The sequence below is a fragment of the Eleginops maclovinus genome, chromosome 4 (assembly GCF_036324505.1).
Source record: "Eleginops maclovinus isolate JMC-PN-2008 ecotype Puerto Natales chromosome 4, JC_Emac_rtc_rv5, whole genome shotgun sequence".
NCBI lineage: Eukaryota > Metazoa > Chordata > Actinopteri > Perciformes > Eleginopidae > Eleginops > Eleginops maclovinus.
Window position 1 is genome coordinate 13,459,063 of NC_086352.1, and position 27,359 is coordinate 13,486,421.

At 39.7% G+C, this 27,359-nt stretch overlaps 2 protein-coding genes across 3 annotated transcripts; both read left to right on the forward strand.

Moving 5' to 3' along the window:
• The first annotated feature begins 2,631 nt into the window (after window positions 1-2,631).
• LOC134862869 (C-type lectin domain family 4 member F-like) lies at window positions 2,632-9,468 on the forward strand. The gene is made up of 3 exons (XM_063880970.1): window positions 2,632-2,684; window positions 3,507-3,555; window positions 7,797-9,468. Exons 1-3 carry the CDS (start codon window positions 2,632-2,634, stop codon window positions 9,186-9,188), a joined length of 1,494 nt encoding a protein of 497 aa, XP_063737040.1. The 3' UTR covers window positions 9,189-9,468.
• Window positions 9,469-10,975: 1,507 nt separating this feature from the next.
• On the forward strand, window positions 10,976-27,322 carry cnsta (consortin, connexin sorting protein a). 2 transcript variants are annotated; one of them, XR_010165610.1, is made up of 14 exons: window positions 10,976-11,136; window positions 13,741-13,835; window positions 14,033-14,386; window positions 16,306-16,922; window positions 18,846-18,876; window positions 20,023-20,109; window positions 20,580-20,658; window positions 21,669-21,690; window positions 21,946-22,012; window positions 22,640-23,202; window positions 23,630-23,818; window positions 25,073-25,226; window positions 25,429-25,716; window positions 25,853-27,322. XR_010165610.1 is itself a non-coding variant. In XM_063881333.1 (13 exons), the coding sequence occupies exons 2-13, from the start codon at window positions 13,823-13,825 to the stop codon at window positions 25,635-25,637; spliced, it is 2,385 nt and encodes a 794-aa protein (XP_063737403.1). In that variant the 5' UTR covers window positions 10,976-11,136; window positions 13,741-13,822; the 3' UTR covers window positions 25,638-27,322. The 2 variants fall into 2 exon arrangements, 1 of the variants encoding a protein (XP_063737403.1); XM_063881333.1 differs by having other exon boundaries at window positions 25,429-27,322.
• The last annotated feature ends 37 nt before the right edge of the window (window positions 27,323-27,359 follow it).

Genomic DNA, 27,359 nt, shown 5'->3' on the forward strand with positions numbered 1-27,359 from the left:
TATATTTATTAAGCGTCAACTCTGTTTGTATGATGTTTTAGTGAATCTCTCCATCATTTCTTAAAAAATATATATATGATGGAAATTCATAAAGTTGTGGTTTTAGTCATGGCATGTGTTGTCTGGTTCTAAGATAGCACATGGAGTTAGACACAAAATGGTGGAAAATGTCAACTCTGTTATTGTCAACTCTGTTACATTTTCATGATAACAGAGTTGACAGCGACTAACAGTCACGTTTTCAGTCACTTTTGACCATTTTGCTGTAGTTAATATATAATTGAGAGTTATTTTTCTGTAAAGGTGAGATGTGTGATGTCGCTTTCCAGGTCATTAAAATCTAATTGAAGATGGTGTCGGCAGCAGAAAGGCAACGGCAGTACAGGGCACGGCGAGAGGCTGACCCTGAAAGGAGGGCAGCGAATTTGAAAAAAGACAGGGAGAGATGGATGAAGAGAAGGGATGCAGGGTCAACTGGCCAAGTGGCTACTCTGACTGAAAGGGGGAAGAGGCAGAAGAGGAAATATTGGAGAAAGGCTCAGCAAAGATGCAGAACAAGGAGTTATTTGAAGCAACACCAGAGATTTGAAACACCACCGCAGAGTCCTGAGCTAGACCCTGAGCCAGACCCTCAGCCAGACCCTGACCCAGGGCCATCCAGGTTAGAATGGTTAAGTGAGAGCAGGTTGATGAGTTTAATATTACAGTAGAGAAGGCTACTATAGATTGTCTCCTGTCTACCTGTCCTCCCTGATAGCACTGAAGAACAACCCATGCCAGTCTCCTCTGATTGCACTGAACAGCAAACAGCAGAAATCAAGTGGGGGAGCAAAGACATGATGATTGGACAATGGTGCGTCATTAAATATGACGATGACGTTTATCCTGGAACCATTCTTGAGGTCAATGAGACGCATGCAAAAGTCACATGCATGCACAAGGCTGGGAAAAATAGGTTCTACAGGCCAATTCGTGAGGACACTTTATGGTATCCCTTTGATGATGTCCTCAGAATCATCCCACAACCTACCCAAGTGACAGCGCGCCATGTTGAAATAGACAAAGAAATATGGTCTGAAATTGCTGAATAATTCTTACTGCAGGGACTGGGGGCAGGGTGCATTTGTTATTTTGTTGCATTCTTATTGATCAAATCAAGTATCAAATCAATGATTTTATAGATGAACAGGATGGTGGGGTGGAGGGGGGTGTTATATTGTGATTTTGTGATATTGACAACATGTAAACAAATTAACAACTTAACATTTTCAACTTTATAGATATTCTGATGCAGTCTACCAGTTAATGTACGATGTGTTCACATTTTTGAAAGACAAGTTTTTACAATTTCCCTCAGAATCATCCCACAACCTACCAAAGTGCCAACGCGCCATGTTCAAATAGACAAAGAAATATGGTCTGAAATTGCTGAATATTTTTTTATGCAGGGACTATTATTTTGTTGCATTGTTATTGATCAAATCAATGAGTTTATAGATGAACAGGATGGTGGCCTACAAGTGGGTTGGGGGTGGAGGGGGTTCGTTATATTGTGATTTTGTGATATTGACAATGTAAACAAATTTACAACTTAAAATGTACAACTTTATAGATGTTGCTACCAGTCATGTAAAATGTGTTCACATTTTTTAAAGACAAGTTTTTAAAATTGCAATGTTACTGGTTTGGACTTTAGTTCATGGTGTGTCAACTCTGTTATGTCAACTCTGTTCGAGTCACGTCAACTCTGTTTGTCCTATGTTTTGTTAAAAAAAAAAAGACAATTAAATGCATTTTATTGTCAACAAAAAAACAGAAGATGTGTCATGACTAACTTACTCATTACAGGACATTTCTAAGCATTTGATTAATTTTTAAATCTATAATTATGAGAAAATGAAAGGGCCCTTGGCAACTTTTCAATGAAACGTCTCAGTGTTTTAACTCCTGAAAAAATAATATTAATCCTAGAAAGCTTAAGTTTTAATTAATTGATATAGGGACAAATGTTCTCTCTTTAAACATGTATTGCATTTTAGTACAATAAATATTCAACCCACTTTGTCCATAACAGAGTTGACAGATTTTACTCTTAGTTCACCGATTATCTGTTAAAATATTTAAATTCTTACATGATTAAGCGTGGCAAATACTGGAAGAGTAAAATATAAAGTATTCTCTCTGAGAAATGAAAAGAAAAAAATACAGAAAAAACCTTTTTTTTTTCACTCTTGTCTAAACTCAAAATGTACCCACAATTCTGAATTGACCCATACGTATTAAGGGGAAGTATGAAAACATTTATTTTTATTAAAAAGGATTGCTGAACTGAATCAAAATAGCCTGAAAAAAGTTTGGACTTATATTTATTTGAATATTTCATTGTAATTTTTTAAAGCTCCTGATAAACCTTGGAACTTTCAAATAGATTGTTTTTTTTTGAATGGTCAACACTTTTGGCCCTGATTGAGCTCCATACTGTTGGACTTAAGCTTTTGACTCATGAATATAATCTTGCTTTGGACACTTTGAGGGATACTATCATCAGACAAATATATCGTTAAAACACTCAGTACTTTCTTAATCTGGTACTTGAAGAGTACTTGTGGACAGACAGAAAACCCAGAAAAAATGGATAACAAAGACGACATGATCAACCTGGAGGACATCCAGGTGTCCCCAAGGTAAGGACATTAATAGTATGTTGACACTACAAGAGCCTGTGGTTAGTTCAGTCAGTAATAACACAGCAGTGAAGTGCAGGGTTTCTAAATGGCTAAGATCAGTTTAGCAGAACTAGTGAAGAGAAAATACCGTTGACGGTAGCTTACAGGCTATAAACAAGCTTGGTAAAAACAAAGATTCATTGATTTTTGGAAAAAATATGTGAAGTTATAGTCTGCTAATCAGAGGTGGGAAGTAACTCAGTAGGATACAAGTCTCAACTCCCATAGACAAAAATATGTATATATTTAAATCATTTATAACATCATTAGAATATGGTCACAGACAATACCACAGCCAATAACAAATCATTTCAACTTGTTTATTTTATATTTTTTGGTTGATTTATAGTCTTGAGTGTGTGGGCTCCTGAATCTGTCTCAGGGCTTCTCCTCTCCCCCTCCTCTCCCCCTCTGCTGAGAAGCATTTTATTTATTCACATTTTACAAATCACTTCCCTTTCAAACTGGGTTTTTGTATTTCTTCCCTATAGTATACATTGGAATGATTTCATACCTGTTTTTTTTATTATTCTGTCATTTTTCAGAACTAAAACATATTTTAAAGGTGTGCCTTGGAAATATTTGTTTACATAATTGGTGACCAAAACGTTTGAGACCAACTGAGATAACTCAGACTAAAGTTAACTATCCCAACACCCAGAGTCCTCGCTGAACTGTAGTTATCAGAGCTTCTCAGTCTACAAGAGAGGATTCCCCCTCCACCTTGTTGTAGAAATAATGTTGAATTGTTTATCCTTTTCTTTTTTTATGCTCCTTTAGAGGTGAAGATCCAGGGGAGGAAGAAGCAAAGATAGCAGACGTTGAAGCTGTAATTGGCAGAGGAAAAACAAAAAACGCCTTACTAAAGAGATTGCAATCCAGTTTGCAAATCGTTACAACTGGGATTGTGCTGGTGCTAACTTGTGCAGTGACCGGCGCGCTCTTTGCGCAAAAGAATACCAAGTTGCAAATTGAAAACCATCAGCTGAAGCAACAATTCACTCTTCTGCAAAGCGAGTATGATCAACTGAATCTTCTCATAAATGCAACACAATACAACTTCAGCCTGCTCTTGAATAACAGTGTGAAAGAAAATAACCGACTACGCCTGCTCTTAAATGCAACGCAATTGAACTTCAGCCTGCTCTTGAATAACAGTGTGAAAGAAAATAACCGACTGCTCTTAAATGCAACGCAATTGAACTTCAGCCTGCTCTTGAATAACAGTGTGAAAGAAAATAACCGACTACGCTTACTTTTAAATCCAACACAATTGAACTTGAGCCTGCTCTTGGATAAAGCTTCAAAAGAAAATAACCACCTAAGCCTGCTCTTAAATGCAACGCAATTGAACTTCAGCCTGCTCTTGAATAACAGTGTGAAAGAAAATAAACGACTAAGCCTGCTCTTAAATGCAACACAATTGAACTCCAGCCTGCTCTTAAATAACGCTTCGAAAGAAAATAACCGACTAAGTCTGCTCTTAAATGCAACACAGTTGAACTTCAGCCTGCTCTTGAATAACAGTGTGAAAGAAAATAACCGGCTAAGCCTGCTCCTAAATGCAACACAATTGAACTCCAGCCTGCTCTTAAATAACAGTGTGAAAGAAAATAAACGACTAAGCCTGCTCTTAAATGCAACACAATTAAACTTCACCCTGCTCTTAAATAACGCTTCGAAAGAAAATAAACGACTAAGCCTACTCCTAAATCCAACACAATTGAACTTGAGCCTGCTCTTGGATAAAGCTTCAAAAGAAAATAACCGGCTAAGCCTGCTCTTAAATGCAACACAATTGAACTTCAGCCTGCTCTTGAATAACAGTGTGAAAGAAAATGACCGACTAAGCCTACTCTAAATCCAACACAATTGAACTTGAGCCTGCTCTTGGATAAAGCTTCAAAAGAAAATAACCGGCTAAGCCTGCTCTTAAATGCAACACAATTGAAATCCAGCCTGCTCTTGAATAACAGTGTGAAAGAAAATGACCGACTAAGCCTGCTCTTAAATGCAACACAATTAAACTTCAGCCCTGCTCTTAAATAACGCTTCGAAAGAAAATAACCGACTAAGCCTACTTTAAATCCAACACAATTGAACTTGAGCCTGCTCTTGATAAAGCTTCAAAAGAAAATAACCGACTAAGCCTGCTCTTAAAGGCAACACAATTAAACTTCACCCTGCTCTTAAATAACAGCTGTGAAAGAAAATAACCGACTAAGCCTACTTTTAAATCCAAAACAATTGAACTTGAGCCTGCTCTTCGATAAAGCTTCGAAAGAAAATAACCGGTTAAGCCTGCTACTAAATGCAACACAATTGAACTTCAACCTGCTCTTGAATAACAGTGTGAAAGAAAATAACCGGCTAAGCCTGCTCCTAAATGCAACACAATTGAACTTCAGCCTGCTCTTGAATAACGCTTCAAAAGAAAATAACCGGCTAAGCCTGCTCTTAAATGCAACACAGTTGAACTTCAGCCTGCTCTTGAATAACGCTTCAAAAGAAAATAACCGGCTAAGCCTGCTCTAAATGCAACACAATTGAACGTCAGCCTGCTCTTGAATAACAGTGTGAAAGAAAATAACCGGCTAAGCCTGCTCTAAATGCAACACAATTGAACTCCAGCCTGCTCTTAAATAACAGTGTGAAAGAAAATAAACGACTAAGCCTACTCCTAAATCCAACACAGTTGAACTTCAGCCTGCTCTTGAATAACGCTTCGAAAGAAAATAACCGACTAAGTCTGCTCTTAAATGCAACACAGTTGAACTTCAGCCTGCTCTTGAATAACAGTGTGAAAGAAAATAACCGGCTAAGCCTGCTCCTAAATGCAACACAATTGAACACCAACCTGCTCTTGAATAACGCTTCGAAAGAAAATAACCGACTAAGCCTGCTCCTAAATGCAACACAATTGAACTTCAGCCTGCTCTTGAATAACAGTGTGAAAGAAAATAACCGGCTAAGCCTGCTCTTAAATGCAACACAATTGAACTCCAGCCTGCTCTTAAATAACAGTGTGAAAGAAAATAAACGACTAAGCCTACTCCTAAATCCAACACAATTGAACTTGAGCCTGCTCTTGGATAAAGCTTCAAAAGAAAATAACCGGCTAAGCCTGCTCTTAAATGCAACACAATTGAAATCCAGCCTGCTCTTGAATAACAGTGTGAAAGAAAATGACCGGCTAAGCCTGCTCTTAAATGCAACACAATTGAACTTCAGCCTGCTCTTGAATAACAGTGTGAAAGAAAATGACCGACTAAGCCTGCTCTTAAATGCAACACAATTGAACTTGAGCCTGCTCTTGGATAAAGCTTCAAAAGAAAATGACCGACTAAGCCTGCTCTTAAATGCAACACAATTGAAATCCAGCCTGCTCTTGAATAACAGTGTGAAAGAAAATGACCGACTAAGCCTGCTCTTAAATGCAACACAATTAAACTTCACCCTGCTCTTAAATAACGCTTCGAAAGAAAATAACCGACTAAGCCTACTTTTAAATCCAACACAATTGAACTTGAGCCTGCTCTTGGATAAAGCTTCAAAAGAAAATAACCGACTAAGCCTGCTCTTAAAGGCAACACAATTAAACTTCACCCTGCTCTTAAATAACGCTTCGAAAGAAAATAACCGACTAAGCCTACTTTTAAATCCAAAACAATTGAACTTGAGCCTGCTCTTCGATAAAGCTTCGAAAGAAAATAACCGGTTAAGCCTGCTACTAAATGCAACACAATTGAACTTCAACCTGCTCTTGAATAACGCTGTGAAAGAAAATAACCGGCTAAGCCTGCTCCTAAATGCAACACAATTGAAGTCCAGCCTGCTCTTGAATAACGCTTCAAAGAAAATAACCGGCTAAGCCTGCTCTTAAATGCAACACAATTGAAGTCCAGCCTGCTCTTGAATAACGCTTCAAAAGAAAATAACCGGTTAAGCCTGCTCCTAAATGTAACACAATTGAACTTCAGCCTGCTCTTGAATAACAGTGTGAAAGAAAATAACCGGCTAAGCCTGCTCCTAAATGCAACACAGTTGAACTCCAGCCTGCTCTTGAATAACAGTGTGAAAGAAAATAACCGACTAAGCCTGCTCCTAAATGCAACACAATTGAACTTCAGCCAGCTCTTGAATAACGCTTCAAAAGAAAATAACCGGCTAAGCCTGCTCCTAAATGCAACACAGTTGAACTCCAGCCTGCTCTTGAATATCAGTGTGAAAGAAAATAACCGGCTAAGCCTGCTCCTAAATGCAACACAATTGAACTCCAGCCTGCTCTTGAATAACGCTTCGAAAGAAAATAACCGGCTAAGCCTGCTCTTAAATGCAACACAATTGAAGTCCAGCCTGCTCTTGAATAACGCTTCGAAAGAAAATAACCGGCTAAGCCTGCTCCTAAATGCAACACAATTGAACTTCAGCCTGCTCTTGAATAACAGTGTGAAAGAAAATAACCGGCTAAGCCTGCTCCTAAATGCAACACAGTTGAACTCCAGCCTGCTCTTGAATAACAGTGTGAAAGAAAATAACCGGCTAAGCCTGCTCTTAAATGCAACACAATTGAAGTCCAGCCTGCTCTTGAATAACAGTGTGAAAGAAAATAACCGGCTAAGCCTGCTCCTAAATGCAACACAGTTGAACTCCAGCCTGCTCTTGAATAACAGTGTGAAAGAAAATACCCGGCTAAGCCTGCTCCTAAATGCAACACAGTTGAACTCAGCCTGCTCTTGAATAACGCTTCAAAGAAAATAACCGGCTAAGCCTGCTCCTAAATGCAACACAGTTGAACTTCAGCCTGCTCTTGAATAACGCTGTGAAAGAAAATAACCGGCTAAGCCTGCTCCTAAATGCAACACAATTGAACTCCAGCCTGCTCTTGAATAACGCTTCGAAAGAAAATAACCGGCTAAGCCTGCTCCTAAATGCAACACAGTTGAACTCAGCCTGCTCTTGAATAAAGCTGTCGAAAGAAAATACCCGACTAAGCCTGCTCCTAAATGCAACACAGTTGAACTCCAGCCTGCTCTTGAATAACAGTGTGAAAGAAAATAACCGGCTAAGCCTGCTCCTAAATGCAACACAATTGAAGTCAGCCTGCTCTTGAATAACGCTTCGAAAGAAAATAACCGGCTAAGCCTGCTCCTAAATGCAACACAATTGAACTTCAGCCTGCTCTTGAATAACGCTTCGAAAGAAAATAACCGACTAAGCCTGCTCCTAAATGCAACACAATTGAAGTCCAGCCTGCTCTTGAACAACGCTTCGAAAGAAAATAACCGACTAAGCCTGCTCCTAAATGCAACACAATTGAAGTCCAGCCTGCTCTTAAATAACAGTGTGAAAGAAAATAACCGGCTAAGCCTGCTCTTAAATGCAACACAATTGAACTTCAGCCTGCTCTTGAATAACGCTTCAAAAGAAAATAACCGGCTAAGCCTGCTCCTAAATGCAACACAATTGAAGTCCAGCCTGCTCTTGAATAACGCTTCAAAAGAAAATAACCGGCTAAGCCTGCTCCTAAATGCAACACAATTGAACTTCAGCCTGCTCTTGAATAATAGTGTGAAAGAAAATAACCGGCTAAGCCTGCTCCTAAATGCAACACAATTAAACTTCATCCTGCTCTTGAATAACGCTTCAAAAGAAAATAACCGGCTAAGCCTTTTCTTAAAGAGCACATTGCAAGAAAAAAAAGATTTGCAACTGAAGAACAAAGAACTGGACACATTTCTAAATAAAACCCTGAAAAGCTTTAACGTTGTGAGTGAGGAGAATAGTTTGCTGAACCTGCATTGGAACAAGTCATTGAACACAATAGAAATATTGACTGCAGACAGCCAACAGTTGCGCCAGGTGTTAAACTATGAAAAACAAACAACCACACAGCTGGAAACAGAAAATCGTCTCCAAAAGTCAATCCTGTTTTCGAACAGACTGTCCTTCCTCTGGAAACTCTGCGACAAGGACACACTGAAGTGTTCCCGTTGCCTTCCTGGCTGGGCTGAGCATGCCTCACGGTGCTACATCCTTCCAAAAGGCCAAGAAAAGTGGGAAAAGGCTCGCAGGAATTGTATTGATGATGGGGGAGACTTGGCAGTGGTTTTAAATGCAGATGACCAGGCCTTTCTGACCAACATGACATTTCAGTTTGTTCACCAGCACCCTGAAGAACGCTTCCTTTCAGCGTGGATCGGGTTGGAGGACATGGTGAAGGAGGGCGTCCATCTTTGGGTCGATGGCAATAAGGTCACATGGAGGGTCATTTATTGGAAGAAGGATGAGCCAAACAATGCCATGGCCTCCTGGGACAGAGACAGAGCAGGACAAGACTGTGTGGCGATTGTCCCGCCAAAAGTAATCGGGGAAAAACATTGGTTGAACTCCTGGGACGACATTGTTTGTGGTGGAAAAAGACACTACCTTTGTGAGGCCACTGCTCTCAGTTTGTCCTGAAAGTTGTCTGCGATCAGTACAGGCCATTGCCTGTTGTATTTGATACTCACTCAAAACCTTCAAGTGCCATAACCAGAACGCTATGGGCCTTATGGAACATCATGCTGCTGTTCGGAAAGAAGAAACTGGAAAAATGTTCACCGTGGCTTTTCAACCACTCTGAAACTCAAAAACCTTCTTCAGACAATGTGCTTTCATTCAGTTTGAACGTTTAGCTTGTGTTTACCACTGCTTGCTGTCATCAAATCCCATGAAAACACTTCAACCCACAATGACTTGATCCTGCTCACAAATGTTGTCTGTGTAGCCGAGGTCAAATAAATCTTAATCTGCTGTGCCATAATGTTACATTGTTGTCTGACTTCTTAAACACATCACCACACACGGTTGCATTGGGTGTTCCTTCAATGAACATGGGCACTGTAATTTCTTTTAAGTAAATTCCACATACACCATCCTACTGACTAAAGAACTCACTAGCACACAACATATTTGGCAAAATTCTTTAGATCTTATTGATTATCATACAAAAAAAGAAATTGAAAACTGACTCGTTTTTAGGGGTTTTGTCTTCATAAGTGACAAATGAGTTTGGAGCTAAGTGCTTTAGACATTAGTTAGGAAGTATAACACTTTGGAGACGATTTGACTCCATACTTTGTGGTTTGTTGACAATAACAAAACCATAGAAAAATCCCAAGGTTTATCCTCACTTGTGAACTCGGGGCTGTCATAATGATGATAACAACAAACCCTGTGTTGGATACATACTGTAGACTGTATATATGAAGGTTGGATAGGACAAGAGGGAATCATTGGATCATACTTATTTAACACCCCACATTCTTCCCATATTCTCACACTCAGCTCAATGGAACTGTTACTGTCTTGCTTTTTAACCTTAGTCTGTTCTTAGAGTACACCACAATTAACAAAGAAAGGGTTGTTAAAAACAAAGTTACTAATCTTGTTGAATCTGAGAAATGAAGTGCATCTCTTAGGAAAATACTCCTGGTTGTAAAATATAAAATAAACTCATATCACACTTCACCCACATCCCTCTGTGGGTGCTGAAGCTTGTTCACTAGTAAGGGGTAAATCTAATTGCAATGTGTTGGCTCATTGATAACAAAACTCTTTTTACAGCACAGTGAAACTAATTTAAACAATAAAGCACAAACATTTTGTTAAGCGCAATGTTAATAATCCACCAACAGTATGCTAGGGCTGTGTTCAATTTATATCCAGATAATGATACCAAATCATGAAAGGCAGACTACAACACCAAGGAGAAACTTACCAGTTCCAGTTCTCAAAGCCAATGAAAACTTTATTTCAAGTCTGTATAACATCAAATTGTCAAGCAGCAATTCAGCACTCAAAAACTCAGTTTCGTCTGGAAAGTGTGGGTGTAGTTTAATCATGGTTGATTGGCAGTGGAGTGGCAACATAAGCCAACAACCCAAATTGCCATCACATTTTTATATGAATATGTATCTGTCATTTTTAGACTGCAGTTTGGATTTAAAGGAGTCCACACTACAAACAGTATTTTATTATCTAGAACTTCCAGTATGCAAAAAGATGGCTTTGCAAACACCATAAAGTGGAAATAGTTAATGTTAAAGAAAATGCACTGGATTAAATTGTTTGCATTATCGTTAATGCTGCTGCAGAAAAAAATCCAATCATCATTTTTTACAAAATGTATGGTACTGACATGGTTGAAGCAGAAGATGGCGGTAGTGCATCGTTCTCCCAGCAGCAGCTGCAGTGGCAGCAGTGGCAGCAGAGGCAGCAGAGGCAGCAGAGGCCTGCTGACAGTAACGACTTACTGTAACGACCCCTGTCTGTCTGTTTTGTCGGAAACACCTTCAGTCAGTACAACAACATCCCCAGCAAATAGTCTGATGCCACAGCTGTTTACATTCAGTCATCCTTTTTAACCGTAAGTAATGGATTCACTGTTTGTGTGGTAGACCTTGTGCACTAGCTAATAATTTAAAACCTAGCGCATTTCTGTAAAGTAAATGTGTATTTTTTTTGTTTTTCTCCTTGCTGTGGTGGCCAGATGTGTTTACCTATCGACTAGCTTAGCGCTACCTAATTGCTTGCCGTAGCGTTTGGTGTTGCTGTTTCGTTACGTGTTTATGGATAATAGTTAGCTTTAATGTTAGCTTTAGCTGCTCAAAGGATTTGACAATTTGATGAAACAGAATCTTATCAATATCGTTAAATCAACAATGCGCATGATCCGTAACGATAGCGACCAGGCTAATCTGCCTGTGAGCGTTAACGTCACATGCTAGCTGTTCATCAAAATACTTAATAAGTAAACGTTCATTAACCGTCGCTAGCAACCAGTGTCATGGTGGAAATGACTGCTGTCACCTGCGTGTTTTGACTTGCTCGGGTCACCAAGGTAATGTTACCATAACCTGCGGTAAAGATATAAAGTTGTGACCTTTCTTTTAAGTCAAACCCCCTGTGCACATTTTAACACGTTAGCTTTAACGTATGGACTTTCTGGCCTTAACTAGTGATCTAGCCAACACCAATGCCCCACCTCTTTGAAGGACTGAAAGTACACATTTACTGCGAATATTCTAGCCTACGTCTCATTTGATATTTTGCTAGATTTTTAGAATAGAAAATAGTATACCTATTTTTACAAATACAATTCCTGCATACAAAATCTAACATGAGTAAAAGTGCAAAGGTATTGTATCAAAATATAGTAAAAGTTGCAAAAGTAAAAGTATTTATTGTTCGTAATGCCATTCATGTGTTCGTCACTCATGGTAAATGTAGAGCTAATTTAATTACTCTGTATACTTCTCCTCGAAATCTGGTTCATGTATGTTTTTATTTAAATATTGTATTAGTTTATAATGTGAATATGAGATAATATTTGATATACATTTAGTGGAGTACAAAGCAGTCAGTGTTGATTTGCAGGGTGGATGTTGTCGTTTTAGAGCTTGCCCCTTAATGTAAGACTGGTTCGGAAACAGGACAGAGGTGTTTGTGCTTTTTCTTGCTTTTGACACTTCAGTGATTAAACCAGTGAAATAAAGTAAGTTTAGCTATTTAAAAAGCAAGTCTATATGTACAAATAACCTGACATATAGCTTTAGCTATATTTCTGCCTGTCTTTAGCACTGCTATATGTTAGACGTCTTTGCATTGGCATCTCACTGGACAGTGTCAGTTCCCTCCACCCTTTGTCTTGATGGTCCCTTCTTCTGTCTTTCATTATTCATTGTCCCCCATGGAGTAGTGTGCAGACAAAAAGAGAAGAGGATGGATGGTTGTATAGACAGATGACTCTGCAGGGGATGAATACTTAAAAAAAACACAGATAAATCATTAAAAAAATATGTATGATGAGGACAGTAACACGTATGTACAAACAGGAGGTTGTTGTGCATCAGCCTTTAATATCACAGTTGTTTGTCATGGGCAGGGACTGTTTTATCCTCCAGAGGGACAATAAGAGCCTGGAAACTGCAAGGCAACACTCTCTTCTATTTGTATCTTGTGTTCATATCTGGAAAGCAAACTTAGCTTCCTATTTTTCATATATATATATATATATTCATATTCATAAACCATATCCATAGGGTGTTGTCAGTCTCCTAAAATGTATCTAAATGTTATGCAACCTTAAAGGAAGATCATCCTATAGTTTCCCACTTACGTGCTGGTTTGTTAATTAACCAAGATATTTATCTGTGGATGCTTTTTCTTTTTAAATTAGTTTTGCATAATGATAAACAGGGTTACAAGCAGAGCAATTAGCTCATTGATGCAGAAAAACCGGGACAGTATTATGTTAAAATTTGTGCTGTACACAGATTTACCACTTTACACTACTGCAGTCCAGTGCAACCGCCCTGCAATAAATTCTATCTTTGAGAAGCTTAACCTCTTATCTGTCAGAGTGTTGATTCAGCTCGAGAACCTTTTTTGATGCTGTAGTTTGTAAGGTTATTGTTGTTTTGGATTGCACTGTGTAGAAGTTTACAATATCAAGACTGGATGTATGTAATAGGGGGGACTGGACATATTGCATTTGAGCTTTAATCCTGTGAGCAAGTAGATGCTGATTCTTCTTTGGATAGGTGAGAAAAACTAAGTCTCTGTTTAGTTGGTGATATCCTAAACATTAAGGACTTGTACACAGTGTTCAGTTGTTTATTTTGTTGTATTTTCCTCTCTTATTTATAGTCAGGGCTGTATCTTAAGAGCTGTTGAAAGTTGTCTTAAATCCCCATGTCAAATTACGGTGTACATCAACACATTTGTTTGTGGTATTACACTGCAGTACAAGGTGTTGTTGGTAGGTCTTTATTCGAGAGTATTTAACACAAAAAGGTCTCTTTAACCCTTAGGGTTTGTTTGACAACTCGGGAATGATGCTAAACCTGTTTTATACCTTCCCTTTCTCAGTCTCCCTGTCACCTGAGTGGAGTCTGACTTTATCTGTCTTGTCATGCCTTCTGTTATTGATATGCATCTGTTTTCTGTCTCTTTCTTCTTATCTCTGCAGGCTTGAAGAAGGGCTGGTGGTGGCGGAATAGGCTGTGTTGACCTTCATGCTGAAAGCTCAAACGTTTTGAGGGTGTTGCCCAATGGATCATGGTGGTGAGTGTCTACATTTCACTAAAGCAGAACACATAATATAATCTCAACATATTAAACTAAAAGTTGTTGATAATTAAAAAGGCTGACCTGTGTTTATGAAATCAACAGAAAAAGATATTCATAAGAGTTTGAAATATATAATTTAATGTAATCATATTAATGGAATTGAATAAACAGATCCTTTGTTTTATTCATAGACCAGCTTGAGAGGAAAGACAGAGTAATGTCACAAGTTCAGGTGGGGGAGGTTGACCTCTGTGATAACCTTCCTAAATCTGAAGATCTCAACGCCCAAACTCAAAATCTCAACGAGGCAAACACACAGAAACAAAATGAAGAGGAAGGAGGGCTCATACAAAAAGCCACAGTCAACAACAATGGGAAGTGTGTGGAGGAGGCAAAGGTAGCATGCACAGAAAGAGGCAGAGAGGACGAGGAAGAAGACGTTGATGAGGTGATGAAAGATGAAGAAGACGAGGAAGAATCAGAGGAATCGAGCTGTCAAATGCGCTGCCAGTCTCCCATGACTGATTCCTCCTATTCAGAAACAGGTAGGGAACATACACACATGAATGAGAAAACCACATCATATACAACCATAGACAAACACTTTCACACACGGTACTCTGTAAAATCCTTGTTTGTTGGTTTTTGCTGTTTGTAGTACATTTGTTGGCCAATTAGAGGCAGTAGAAAACCACAACAAGCTAACGGCTACACAGCTGAGCACATTATGAATGAACACACGCAAATAGCTTAAGATCTCAGTGATTTTGCAAAAGGAAACTAAAGGAAACTGAAAACAGAACCTCTCTTTGCACTGTTGGTTTCCATTGGTGTTGTAACCAGGTACACACACCTATGTTTCTAATAGTGCTTACATCCTGGTTTATGAGTCTGCAAACAAGCAATTATGTGTTTGACTAGGTGGCACGTATGGCTGATTGGTCCATGGATGTTACAGTTTTGCTTCAGTGTTTTTAAATAGCAACAAGTCACTCTCTGTCCAATTCAGTAGAGTCAGTAAAACCAAGTGCAGTGAACCAAAAGCAGCTCATACTGTTTTTTCATAGAATCAAACCATCTTAAATAGTATAAAAGTGCAGTGATAGTAAAACAACAGTTCACACTTTCACAACTACTGACTGAATATTAATCTATCAACAGTGCTTTCACAGAGTGTAGTGGAGGGCAACACCCTGGTCAGGATCTGGATTACTCACTGTTGGAAAGCCTTTTTTGCCATTATTTTTTAAGTGGTCAGCATTATGGATTGAGGTCAGAGTGACGACAGTGATTATATCATTCTGATCACATGAATGACTGAGATTGAGGGAGTGAAACACAGCAAACAGATTTTTACATGTTTTGTTTACACACACACACACACACACACACACACACACACACACACACACACACACACACACACACACACACACACACACACACACACACACACACACACACACAAAATAAATAGTTGCTGTGTTGGTAAGCATTCAATTGTGTTCTAGGTCTCTCCAGTGATGTCACACATGGGACAAACAGTGTATAAGCTTTTGTGAAAATGTTAGCTTAACACAGTTCCCATAGTTACATCTGTATGTTAACGAGGTTTGTGTAATAAGGCCTGATGGTTGTCAGCAGTGACCTAAATGTAATTGAGATACTTTTTGTTCGTTTATTTGCGAGATATATATACCGCATATTTCCATTAAACCAATGTTGACTGATCAATTTGCTTCATTGGATAATAAAGCTACATTTAGTTTGATTTTATTCCACCCAGTCGTTTACAAGAGTAATAATGAACTTGCAGTGGGGCTGTTCAAAGAAGGAGCAATGTAAGGACAGAGAGTGAAAGTTGTGTTTGCTTTGGTTTCAAGTGCCCTGTTCTATCAAAAGACAGGTATTTGTTGAGCTTAAAAATAGCTAACCTTTAGAACAACTATACAACTTATAACATTAGATAAAAAACACAAACATTCACTGCCCAATTCTGAATTCTTTACATGCATACTTGTGCGAGGTACACAGTCATCCATGACTAAGCTCTGTAGCCTTTCTCAACACGGTTTATTTCGCTAATCAGTTAATCATGAAAGTTATTTTTCATGCAGTAACCTCAGAAAATGCGGATTTCAGTTTCTAAAATATGGAGATTTCCTGCTCTCTTTGTAAATTAAATTAAACTGTTGCTGCAACCTATCTACCTTCCCTTCAATACAATAATTTATAGAAGAAGTTATACGTATAAGAACAATTTGGTGAATTGGCACCTGACATGATCTTCTCAATTTTGTTTTAAATCTAATCGTCAAATTGTAACATCTGTTATACACCTGTGTCCTCGGGAGTTTTAAACAGCTGTAAGTGAAGGATCTTGTTGCAGCACGTTCGCTGTGCCCCTAATTATTCTTTCTCTATCTTCTCTCTCTGTTTGCTGCTGTCTTCTTTCCCTCTGTAGGCAGCCTGCTGGAGACTCCCTTCAGCCCCGGGACCAGTCCAGAGCCTACATCCCCTTTGGTGGTCAGTCCACAAACTGTACATTCCATCAGTCGAGTGGAACAGAGCCAGGGTGATATCAAAGTTCATAACTCTGAATCAGTTGCTTCCACCACAGGGTCCATTACACTGGCACCCACCTTCACCATGGGGCCTATTGATTCTACTACTCCTACTTTAACCTCAGACACCTGCCCACCTGGGACTACATGTATCACAGAAGCTGCAGACAGAATAGCAAAAAATACTAACTTCCCTACAGAATATCTTACCTCAGAGGCATTTACAGGAACTACTTACACTACGAGGATTAATACTTCCATTGCTTCCTCCCCTCTGAGTTCAGTTACGGGACCCCTAACCTTTACCACACAGCCTACGACTGCAGGTACAGAATCCACTACCACCACAGGACCTATGACCTCTTGTTGGAAACAGATTACCTCCACACCAGTGCCCACCAGTTTGTCAGAGTCCACCTGCGCCACAGGGCCTATTCCGAGCTCTGCACTGCTGAAGTCTCTGGAGGAGTTGGCACAAAGAGGAGATGACTCCCACCTTCCACAGTACCTTCACCAGGTAAGCTCCCTGTTATATTCCTGCCATATTATATAAAATACCACAAGCTTATCACCACTCTTTCTGTCTGTCACTCACTTGAGCAGACTTTATTCCCTTTAATGTTTTCTTTAAGTGTTATTTCTTGCTGTCTTTCAGTCATTTTAGTATCTGTAATGTCAGCTCTCGCACAAGTTATTAAATCACTGTTATCCAATCAACCCTATAATCGCAGTGGCACTTTGTACCTGAAGGCATGGGTGTCTTCAGCGTCTGTATACTAGTACAAAGACAGTTATGTACGCACATAAGCCACATGCACTCTGCAGACCTGCATGAATGAACATGTATATTACAGGGTGTGTGAATATTTCAGTCAGTAAGATTTATATATGCTTCCACCAGGCACACCTGAGCTATGCTTTCTTCAAGGCAAACAGGTGTGTGTGTGTGTGTGTGTGGGGGGGCAAGTATAAGGCAAAATCAGGTGATCCTGCAAAACGTACAAACTCTCATTCATTTGAGGCAGGTTAGTGTGTTTCATATTAGCCATCCGGCACCGCAGGGGATCCCCCGCAAAAACAGGTGGAAATTTGAAACAGACTTTTATAGAAACGCAGCGCAACGTCATGTGTCAATCGAGTAACCAGGGTGTGAGCGTTTGCAGTAAACAACCCCACATTTTGCAGCGGTAACCAAACTTTAGTAGCACGAAAAAGTGTGGTTAAAAAAACTTTTCCCCATCTGCCCAGGAGTTAGTGTATCAGCTGACACAGTCCTTCCATCTTTTTAATCTAGCTGCTGGGAAATGAAGCTACCTTCAAGTGCAGTTGGAAATGTCGAAATCACTGACACGCTCTGATGGACAACAATACTGCTGAAGTATGAAGTCTATTTGTAGTGTTTTGTTTTGACAACATGACGTCACACAAATGGGCCTTTTAGTTACATTCCCACAACGCTGCACAACCCTGCTGACCCCCTACCGGTTTTAATTTGACAATATAAAGTGCAAGGAGCTTCTCACTTTCATTGACGATAAAAAACAAGTACACATGTTCAGGTCTATTCTTAACCCACTGATCAAAGTCAATCGTTTGCAGTCTTTTTTGGCTGCATTTGACAGCACTCAAGGGAATTTCCAATACCACTACATTGAAAACAGTGAATATGATATGCTGAAGTTATGCTCATCTTTAGAGATCAGGTGTAGCACATGGAACTGACTGTGAGTGTTGCTTCTTTAATTTAAAATGGTTTCAGTTCACAATCATACTGTGCCAAAATACATTTTCCTAGTGTCGGTTGTCACCTTTTTTCAGGGGGAAACCCTCGATCATAACATTGAATCACGTCAGTACAGTAGCCTATAAAGGTCAATGCAGTTGTCACCACCCCCCACCTCATTAGAAATGCGAGAGCCTTTTGTGCCCTCCTTTCCTCCTCTCTCTCTCTCTCTCTCCCACTCTCTCTGCCTTTCTCTCTCTCACACACACACACACACACACTTCTCTTGTTCTGAGATCAGCTGAGCAGCATGAAAGCGACACTTGCTGAAGAGAGGTAGAGTGTCTACGACGGTCTCTCGTCTTTCCGTCTTGCTTTTCACTCTCACTCTTATTTTCTCTCTGTCCCTCCTAAATGCTAGGATGTCTTTTCTTAACCATGTTGTTATGTTATGTTATGTCAGATATTGTTTTTACATAGTTATAGTCATAGTTAATGGTTATAGAACTCATTTCAGCAGCAGAACAGTTATAGCTCTGTTCAGATCTTTCCATGTTCATTATTGGTGTTTTTTCTCTAAATATTCTATTGTGCTTTGTCAGATTTGTTTAACATTTCTTTGACTGATTTTGAGTTGTGTATCATGTCCAAAAACTATTTTAAAGTCATGCACGTTATCAAAAATGTAAATGTCTCTTTCCCTTTCTCTCTCTGCAGATTGCCGAGACCTTTGTCCTTCATAAAGACTGTATCCTTATCATTATGTTGGTCTGTGTGTGTTAAGGTTGGGTGCTCTAACCCAATTCATGTGTTTTTCTTAGGCTAACTTCTTCTTGTCTATGTTTTATAATCCAGTGTTTTACACACACTGGATTTAGAGCTTCAGAATTTATTGGTTACTTGTCGCGCTAATGTTTCAGTGGATCACCTGATGCCTCACTGAGGTTAAAAGAGATCAAGTGACATTTTAAAGAGAAGAAAAGAACTGAACAGAGGGACGTGGAAGCATGAAAGTGTCAGAATATATAAGGAGAACCTAGAGAGGGGTAATTATTACAGAAGGTGAAACAGAGTGAGAGAAAAAGCACCGGTAGCTGAGCTGGCTTCTACAAAATGCCCAGAGGCTCACAAGAAAAAAGGAGTCAGAGAGAAAGAAGACACAGAGGAAAGATACTCAGATTAAACATGACGGGAAATAAAACCACAGCATGTTGCCAAAACAGAGAGGAAATATTGCAGCATTTACAGGTATTTTCAAGGTAAATAATGATTATCAACAAAAAGCTTTTTACTGCATTGATGATTCATTTAAAGATGCTGATTCGCTGAACTTTTTAGCGTCAAATCAAAAAGTTCTTTGTTTCTGAACCAAAGAACCTTCTGTTTTAAATGATTGATTGTCACCACAGTGCATACTCACAGAAAGAGACACTCTTTGAATAACACTTGCAGTCAATGAAAAAACAGAATAGAGGGATAAAGGCAGGAGAGCGTGCATGAGAACGGATTGGAAGTTTGGACAGATTTAATAACAGGAAAGAGGGATGGAAGAAATAACAAGTCACAGGAAAGCTAGCTTAGCTATCTCATGCATGTATAGAGGGTTACTCGGGGAGAGAGAGAGAAAGCATTTAGCCATGTCAAAGAAGGATTGTGTTCTGCCGCCTCATATCCATAAACATGAGCGACTGCATCCTGGAGAGCTTTCTTCCTCTGTCTCTTTTGGCCCGACTCTATTTCCCCTCTTCCCCTCCTGCGTCCGTCTCTCTTAGTCCTCCTATTTTGTCTGCCTCACTTCTTTTTGACCTTTCCCTAAGGCGAACCATTCCCTGTGTCGTGTGTGTCTGAGGATTTTGTGTGTGTTTTTATGAGTTTCTTAACCTGTGATGTTCAGACCAGCGGGCATTATGTTGCATCCAACTAGAGAGACTCTATCACCAGAGAGTATTGGACAACCTGAATGCACTACAAGAGCAGTGGGGTAAGAACCGTGCACACACAGCACACATGGATCAGATGTACAAACGTAATGGACATGTTTGTGTGTGTAACAAAATGCTTATTCGTTATAATAGAAATGTATGTTTCTAAATCTAAATGCTAAAGAAGAATGAGTCTAACACTTAGGAAAATGAGTACCCCTGTAATATAATGAAGTCTTCTACTTGATAACAGCTGCACATTTTACAATATCCTCCTTGTATTGTATACATGCACAGCTTATAATCATAAAACTATCTAACAGAATGACTGCAGCTTCTGTGTCTCGTACATGGGATCCTCTCAATAAAGTTTTATTGATCGTATCATTTCCCTTAGGAAATGAGATATGGACCTACATTACGTTCATAATTGTATTGCCTACAGGAGAGCATGCTCTTAGTTTCTTCCTCGTTGCTGTGACAATGCTTTTTATCTGCCTGTGTCTCTGTGTGTGTCTCCTTCTCTTAGCGAGTCAGTGTTCTTCTTCCTCTGACCTGGCAACCCAACATCTGGACACCCTTAAGAACATCTGCCAGACACACAGTCGGTCAGTTTGCATGTGTTTGTACTCCTTCAGGGCTTTAAATTCATGAAAATATATAGTTTGCACACTATTTAAAGTATCTTCACTTCGCCTTTTTGGATTTACTTGCTAACTTTGTAAACTCTACTTCCTATACCAACCTTAACCTCTGTAAGAGTTAAACAGATAGAATGTTTTGCGATGTTCTCATCTTACTATACTTAGGATTCCATATTCAAACATTTACCCAAATTTCACTCTTTTTATATTTATGTTGGTAAGACCTGTTTGGTGAAATATTTAAAAAATTGGGATTTCCTCTTTGCATGTTGATATCTCCTTTTGTGCTTCTGTGATTATGAATTTTTGTGTGTGTGCATGTGTGTGTGTGCCTGTGGTGTTTGGCCTTGAGTGTGTGGGTTGTGCTCATGCAATTGTAACAAATTATCACATTTTCAATATTTATAGTTTGTTATACCTGCCAGATTTGCACCCTCCCACACATTGCACCCTGGTGTGTGTGTGTGTGTGTGTGTGTGTGTGTGTGTGTGTGTGTGTGTGTGTGTGTGTGTGTGTGTGTGTGTGTGTGTGTGTGTGTGTGTGTGTGTGTGTGTGTGTGTGTGTGTGTGTGTGTGTGTGTGTGTGTGTGTGTGTGTGTGTGTGTGTGTGTGTGTGTGTGTGTGTGTGTGTGTGTGTGTGTGTGTGTGTGTGTGTGTGTGTGTGTGTGTGTGTGTGTGCCCGCCCTGCAGTGATAGTTAAAACATATGGCCATTTGCTGCTGCTGCACTTTCAGACATTTGAGCCATCACACTACTAGGGTTTCACTTCTTTTAACACACACGCGCACACAAACACACACATACACACACTCACACACACGCATATGTTGTATTAGCCAGGGAAATGTGTTTGAGCTAATATTAGATTGAATGAGTAGAGAAGGGTCACCCATCTTTCACGTCTTCATTTACTAAAACCCAGAACAGACGTTCAATCCTCTCCCGATCTCACTGTGTGTTTTGTTCCGTTTGCAGACCAGGCGCTACAGATGCTGAGGTACGACATTAGCCATTTATTTGTTTCTACGTCTGTTTCTTTGTATGACAGGGAAAATGTACATGCAAAATAGATGAAGGCAGAATGAATGTGTATTTTTGATTTCAAATGACTCATCGATTTGATTTTAAATACACACCTCTCTTTACTGTGCATGTTGCCATAGGTTACATTTTAAATAATGCATAACTTTCACATTGCTAAACCGTGCAGTGTTTGTGCGTGCATTACATGTATGTATCTGTGTGTGTACAGACTGCGTCTCTGAAAACTTTGACGCCTACATTTGAAGAAAGTGGTGTGCTGCCTTCAAGTTCCTCAGGTGAGTGAGTTTATAATTGTCTGAGCTGTAATGTAATTCATATGGGGTTTGCTGAAATGTGGCTAAGGCATAAAAAAAGTGTATTTGGAAAAATCAATCATAACAATTTACATTTTTGGACAATTTGTAGATTCTCATTTAGTTAAATGTTTAATAATTAAGACATTAGGGCATATTTAGGATGGTTTCATACTGTGTGAATGTGTTAAATGGATACATTCAGTAGTTTTGTTAGAGAGACAAACACACAGGAATGTGACGGTCTGCACGGATAAGGAGATTTGTCCTTTTAAGTTGTTAGTTTATGTTTAAAAAATATATAACATCTGCATTTTGGTTGTAATTGCTTTGGTAAGATTAGAAATAATTTATAAAACATTAATTAACCTCTTCCATCCTGCAGTCAGTCAAAGGTTGGAGTGATTAATAAACATAAAACATAAACTGCCCCTACGTGGGACAGAGCGTGTAGCATATTTCAACTCTTTCACAGGTCAGGAGCACGCCCAAATGTCCTCTAGGATTAGAAATATTAAAGCTCTATTTCTGTATTTTCATGCCTTAAACCATTTTTTCCGTTTTGACCCTTTAATACATACCCCACTGTGTCTCTTTTTAATCAACCAGTCCATCAGGTTGATGAATGGATGGAGCCGAGAGGCCATAACTCCTCCCCCCCTCAGATCAGCCCTCCAGTCGTACCCTCCATTAATTTGACGGATCAGCTCGATTCCCCTGAGATCTCGGCAATAGAGAGGGAAGACCTGAGCAGGGAAGCGTGTTTTCATGGAGATCAGCTGACTGTCAAGCAAGGCAGCGGGGATGAGGTAAGAGAGGAAGAAGGAGGGGTAGAACAGACCACGTCAGTCATTAGAAATGGACTACACCCCTCTACAGCTGGAGAAATGGATCAGTCCAAGCCCGCAGAGCAGCAGGGAGGAGATTTAGGTCCTGCACAGGAAAGGGAAGCAAAAAAAGACGAAGAGGAGTGTGACCTGGGGAAGGCAGCCGAGGTCTTAGAGATGGAGGATGAGGGAGAGGAAGAGGAAAAGGAGAGGCAGAAGAAAAGAGATGCTCCTCTGTGTCAGGAAGCTCTCCCAGTGGAGACTCTGGTCAGTGGGGCAGAGGTGGAGGTACAACAGCTGCAGCAGGAAGCCCGAGAGGAGGGGAAGCTGCACAGGAAGACCCAGGTACAGAACAGAATCCAATTACATTAAGAGAAAAACAATTTCTATTTTCAAGTCTGTTGTTTACTGTTTAGTTATTTTGTTTTATCAATTATTTTCAACTCTGCTAGCCTGAAATGACACTGTTAAACTACCATTACTGTGTTTTATTTACTGGTTCAAAAAGGATTACATTGCAAGAAGTTTTTAAAAAGCGTGGTGAGGATTGGAGCTCATTCTTAGTACCTCTTTTTATATTTACATACTATATTGTATCACTTCTTCTTTTCCATACTATTTCCTGGGTACATCCTCCCTGTCACGTTACAGCTAAAAGTAAAGCATTGTTTTTAATGGCTTCCATCAGAGTGCTGTTATAGCAGCTCAATAGAGAGTAAAGCAACACAAAGGGATCATCAGAAGATTTTAACGGGTTTCACTATGACTGCAGGAGAGCGCTCAGACCTGCCTGCCCCAGGAGACCCGCCTCCCTCAGGAGGATCATATAGAGCAGCAGGAGCAGGCTGAGGAGGAGGAGGAGTATGAAGATGAGGAGGAGGAGTACGAAGTGGAGCAAATTAAAATCATCAGTGAAGCAGCCTCACTGGACGACATGGCTAAACTCATCACTGTACAGCAGGTGTGTATATTTTCCTGCTCTACTGTGGATTAGTAAGGGAGAGTAACCTTGTTGACCTTTTCAGCGAGTTATTGATTTGATTTGTTGGTTATTTATGTGGGTTTGCAGAAATGCTGGTATGCATTCTGACTGCTTCTGGAATTACTTTATCTACAAGATAAAGACAACACAGGCGGAAAGTCTAGCATACTATTATAACTATCTCACTTAAAAACTGGCAATTTGACGAAAACAGAACCGTGCACTGTTGAGCAGCCCTAATGGTATTATCTTGCTTTTACTGTTGTACTTTAGACTAGATTAGTTTTGTGGATATGGAAGCCACTGTGACATTAAACTCTTCTGTAATGAGGGAAAAGTTGGGGAACTGAAAATGTCATGCACCTGCGACGTCAGCGTCTAGCGAGGTTCCTTTGTTGTTGTTTTATTATGTTTGTGTTCTGGGCTGTGAGATAAAAGCTTCCTTTTTGTATTTATTTTCAAAAAAATGTTGGTTTTAAGTGCTGGTTACATGACTCACAGAGAAAGCTAGACACATAAATGATGTACCTGGTGCGGAGACAAAAAGAACTGAGGCCCACAGTGGCCTGCTTTATCAAATATAGGATGTAGTGCAGCCTTGGAGATATGTTTCAAGCAGCAGTTCCTGCAATTCTTAGTAGGTAGCAGGTTATTTAGGATCCCCACGATTGGTCTACTCATAGTGCAGAATTAAAACGTAATTTATTGGAAGCTTGTCCTGTTCATAAAAAAGAAACCAACGATATATAGCTACTATTGTGTCTGATGTGTTTATTTCACTGCTTATAACAAATATAGTACAAAGGTCATTGTACAAAACTACTGCTTCCTATCTAAAGTTGAATTAACTGGCAGCAGGTGGATGATAAGGTAAGGAAACATGATGTAATGTGAAGTGTTTCAAAATACGGATAGTACTCTGCCTGACCTCGATAGTTTAGCACCACTTGGCCAAAGTTCATTTGCGATCCTATATGCATTTTATCACTTTTGCATCGAGCCTGGGATGATAGTTGGAAGTCTAATGTGCATAACTTCTCTCAAAGGGAAGCAGTGCCTGGTACTGTAGGACTGATAGTGAGATTTAAAGCTGCTGATGGTGTGATGTGCTGACACCTGGTGGACATGCCTGGTGAGGTGTAAGAAGATAAAGATGACCAGATCCACCTGTATGTCATGTAATTGTGTGAACTTCCTAACATCTTTGTTTTATTTTTGTTTTTTGCTTGTCAGGTGTCTCCTGCGTCTGGCCTGGTCTCCATATTAAAGCGGCGTCCTGTTTGTCTGGAAGACGTGAGTGTGATCGGCAGCTCAGAGCCCCGACCGGACAAAAACCCGGCCAAAAGACGCGTCCGCTTCAAAGTCCCAGATGACGGCTATGAACAAGGTGAGTTATTTCCCTAAGATGAAAGATCTGTATCTCATTAAACATAGGAATAGCTCATTTGTTCCACTGGCAGGGATCATTTTAAGTCTAAGTAAACTACATTTAATGCACAAATCCATTTTAATATTTAGCAACTTTTCTAGTCTTTATGATGGATCCACTTCCTCTCCAAATAAATCTCTCTTTCTCTCTTCCTCTGTAGATGTTGGCGGCGGAGACTCCTGCCTGCTGCTCTTCCTGCTTTGTCTTGTTACCGTAGTGATCAGTGTTGGTGGCACCGCCCTTTACTGTGCTCTGGGCGATGCCCACTCCTCCGTCTGTCAGGACTTCTCCAGGAACGCAGACTTCTACGTCGCCCAGATACAGAGTGGGATATCTCAGATCCAGCAATGGTTGGCCCCCGGGTCATAGCAGCAAACAGTTTGTCAACATTAAAGAGCAGCAGGCATTACTGAAGCCCCTGCTGCTTCCTGGGACGATGTTTTATGAGGTGAGGGTGCCAGGCAGCTGCTACAGTCCCTGGCGCTGTGTGGAGTTAGCTATTTGGCTAATATTACATCAGATACTGTTGGCATTTTTAAGCCTGCTCTACTTTATTTTTAATACTCTTTGAATACAATCCCCAGGTCCGTTGAGCCTAAAAGTCTTAGGTGAGATTTTCTTTACCACAAGACTTTGAGAGTGAAAGTAGGGCACAAGGAGAAAGAGGATAACTGGAGAACGAGAGTGCTTTACAGAAGAGGAAGAACTGACCTACACTCCTATCAACACTCTCCACATTAAAAAGGTTATTCATCCTCGAGCTAAGTTTAGAAATTAATAATGTGACTCAAGTGTCCTATTGAACTAAGGTAACCCACGTGCGCTGTCAGCCCGTGATACCTTAGTTACTGGTAGTGAGCTACAGTGACTGGATACGAACTTTGACCGACTTTTCCAAAACTCATCTCCCTCAGTTAAGGAAAAGAACAAAGTAAATAAGTTGCAATCCATGGAGATGTTAGAAAAAGAATAGGATATATAATGTACAGTTTGTTAACTGGGGGGGCTCAGAGATGCTCTACACACACTGCACAATGGGAATGGGCCAATGGGCATTTTACAAACCTTTGCAGCCACTAGTGTTGCTTTTTATTGTTGACTTTTTTAATTCACAAATTTTAAAATGAACAAAGCATTTTGTGGTCTACTACTTGGAATGAAACATTATGTCTTAATCAATCTGAATGAATGTTTGGATTTTTAATGTGAGACTATGTCCCCTGTAGGGCATTTATGTATTATTCACCTTTGACATGGGTCTCCTGTTGCTGCCCTTTTCTGTACTGTACTTTCTGCAGTGAGCTGACATGGCTGCCACTGGAGACTCAAAGTCCAAACTGTACGTTTATGGGTTTTCAATTAGCTATTTTTAACTTTATGTAGCATATGCAACATGTAAAGGAACACAGTGCACCTCTGTATATACTGTCAGAAGAATGTTGAACATGTTGCACAGAATACTGGTACGATTTAAAAAATAATATTATTGCAATATTTCTACAGGAACTGTTGTGTTGGTCCTGAGCTTAATGCAGGCTTTATTTTATGTGATCAGAAAATATCCATTTCCACAAACTGTTTTCAGGGTCAGTGTGAGTGCATGCCTGTTATGTACAGATAACTTGAACAGAAAATATTCCTATGCGGGTTTGGAGAGGTTTGGCATATTTCTTAAAACAGTTGCAAACCATAATTATTCTTAGTACGTCGGATATTTGGGACGATCAATATTTGAAGCTCTGTCTGCCTGTGTTTGCTCTTCCTAGATTAGAGGCATCGCTCTCAATATGTGATTGTCAATGTTTACTATCTGTTTTTTTCCTAAATTATTCTTTGCGCTCAGTCTGCTTAAATAATCATTTAGTAAACATTCGTCATTTCCGATAAACTGATTTGTTTAGTCCCGGTTTTATAGACAAAGAGGTCCTTTCTCTTTGTGGAAAATTGATTTCCTCATGAGAAAATACTTACTTTGTACATCAAAACCTTTATTCACACACCAGTGCTTTAACTTCTGTTTCTAATCATTTAAAGCATCTTTATTAATTACTTAACCCTGCCTTTTTGCCTAATTTCTACCTTTTTATGTGT